At 35.3% G+C, this 2173-nt stretch overlaps 1 protein-coding gene across 2 annotated transcripts in view; it reads left to right on the top strand.

The window, feature by feature from the left end:
- Positions 1-739: 739 nt before the first annotated feature.
- Positions 740-2173, top strand: part of stk24a (serine/threonine kinase 24a (STE20 homolog, yeast)) — a 16765-nt gene continuing 15331 nt past the window's right edge. Inside the window, exon 1 of one of the 2 annotated variants that reach the window (XM_014001444.1) lies at positions 740-1193. In XM_014001444.1, the coding sequence (XP_013856898.1) occupies positions 1158-1193 (36 nt within the window). In that variant the 5' untranslated portion in view covers positions 740-1157. The remainder of the gene's footprint in view (positions 1194-2173) is intronic. The other variant, XM_014001442.1, reaches the window with a different exon arrangement.

Here is a 2173-nt window from a genome sequence, read left to right as displayed (position 1 = left end):
CAACTAAACTCTCAAGCAAATGTCTGTGGTAAAAATGAACTGGCAAGCCATTGTTTCACAGAAATTTTGTGATTTTTATAGATTAGTGATTAGAATAAATATATATWTTATACAGATTTCAAAAGTTTTAACTTTCTTTGACTAAAGGAACAGCTTTCCAGAACACTGTTCAATTTAACAACAGTCAACATTTCAGATATATCTCAAATATTATTCCTCTTAGAATAAATTAAGTCACTTACCTTATTGACAAGATGCGTTGTGGATATTTGACATGAAATTCATATTTGTCCTTAGTCATTATTTAATTTTACACATACTTACTTGTGAATACATGGAGGTGAATGACCAATACATCACAATATGAAACATGGCATCATTTGTCCAAAAGTGATATCTAAAAGGTTCACTGTATATGGAAGAAAGACATTTGAGATATCTGAAATCTTCTTGAGAAGAAATAATTTAATTATGTTTGTTGAGATTAAATATCCACATTGAATGCTAAAACTAACATGTATACCTTTTGAGATTTTCTCAACATTTCAAATCAAGCATTTTATTTATTGCGTTTTAACTTGAGATACAGTTGGTGTCGGAAGTAAAGCAGGCGTGATGATTGATTATATGGTACAACGACCTGCCATAAACCTGTGCTTATGGAACCTGCAGTCCTTTGGTGACGTTTTTTGTTAACGAGTAACGACGTTTTCCGCCCTCCGGTCTTCCTGATTGGTCCAAAGGAAGAAAAAAAACGAAAATTACATTAACTAAGATGGCTGTGGGAGACGGAGGAAAAACGATGCCAGAGTAGAACAACAAACCTCACAAGTACACAGCAGTGGATATTTATTACTGGTCTGCAGCTCTGTTTCAACCGGACGTCTGTCTTTTCACCGGAGAACCGACCAGCAGGGTCTGAGAGACAACATCACTCTGCTAACTGTTTGCTAACAAGTAGCTAACATTAGCTACCTTTTACTGCGGAAGGCGAGTTAGGAGAAGACTAGCCTCCAAGGAGAAGCAGACAAGGTTCAAAACAAATAAGTGACGCATCATTTCGATACTTTTAACGGAGTTAGGTGCCCTCAGGTGGGTGTCAGGAAAGTATCTTTACTTATAAGCCGGAAGGCTGGAGAGGTGTCCTCTTTGAAGCCATGGCTCACTCCCCTATTGGACTACCGGGGATTCAGGTAACTATCGCTGCAACTTTATCATGTATTTAGTTACCATCTCGTGTTCTCTGACGTGATAAAGATGCACGCATTAAAACATTTTTGTTTTTGTACTGGGACGTTTTATCGGTGACGGCTTCACGCCTTTGCTTTCCTTCCGTATGACTGTCAAAGTCCAAGTAGTGCTGGTTTTCAGAAACATGGCTGTCATGTTTATCACCTTAATAACAGGTCACATGTCAACTTCTAACTCATAACACTGTTGGTTAACTATTAGTTAAATACACACGCACTTAGGCCGGTAAAAGTGGGATTTAAAAAGTTACCAAATACTGTAGTAATTTAACAACAGTGTTTCTTTATTTTTATAGATGAATGTTATCATTTGTAGTATTTTGGAAAAATCCACTTGACAAGTTTAATGGTGTTGACCATTATCACCTGTATAAATCAGTCAATGCACATTATTTTTTTGTTGATAGTAATTACATTTCTTGGAATATTCATTATGTTCAGTGTGCAAATTAGTCTTATCTTATATGTTTTAGCATTAATTAGGCAACAGCAATAATATACATTTCTACAGTTTTCCAAAGTTTTCCATTTTGTTTCAACATGTTTAAATTTGAGGTACTAGAAACCTAAAAATATGCAATTTGCAGTGTAAAGCTAAACTAGAGAATGGGGGGAAAGTGTGGAAATTTGTGTTTAGTAGATTATTTGTTTTATCACTATCAACATGCTTTTATGGGATGAGCAGTAAAGCTGATTATACGAGTTGCACACATGAAGAATAGCCAAATCATCACTGCTATTACCAAAGAACTTATATTGCTGTTGCTATTGACTAGGGGTGTAAGAAAATATCGATACAATGAAATATCGCGATATTTCATTTCCCGATACTGTATCGATATTCTAAAGCCCTGTATCGATTTTTTTATTAAGTTTTAAAATGTCAACCTTCTTGCCAGCCATTCATTTTTATGTTGTAGTTC

The sequence above is a fragment of the Austrofundulus limnaeus genome, unplaced genomic scaffold (genome assembly GCF_001266775.1).
Source record: "Austrofundulus limnaeus strain Quisiro unplaced genomic scaffold, Austrofundulus_limnaeus-1.0 Scaffold9, whole genome shotgun sequence".
Classification (NCBI taxonomy): domain Eukaryota; kingdom Metazoa; phylum Chordata; class Actinopteri; order Cyprinodontiformes; family Rivulidae; genus Austrofundulus; species Austrofundulus limnaeus.
This window is presented reverse-complemented; position numbering and strand designations above follow the sequence as displayed.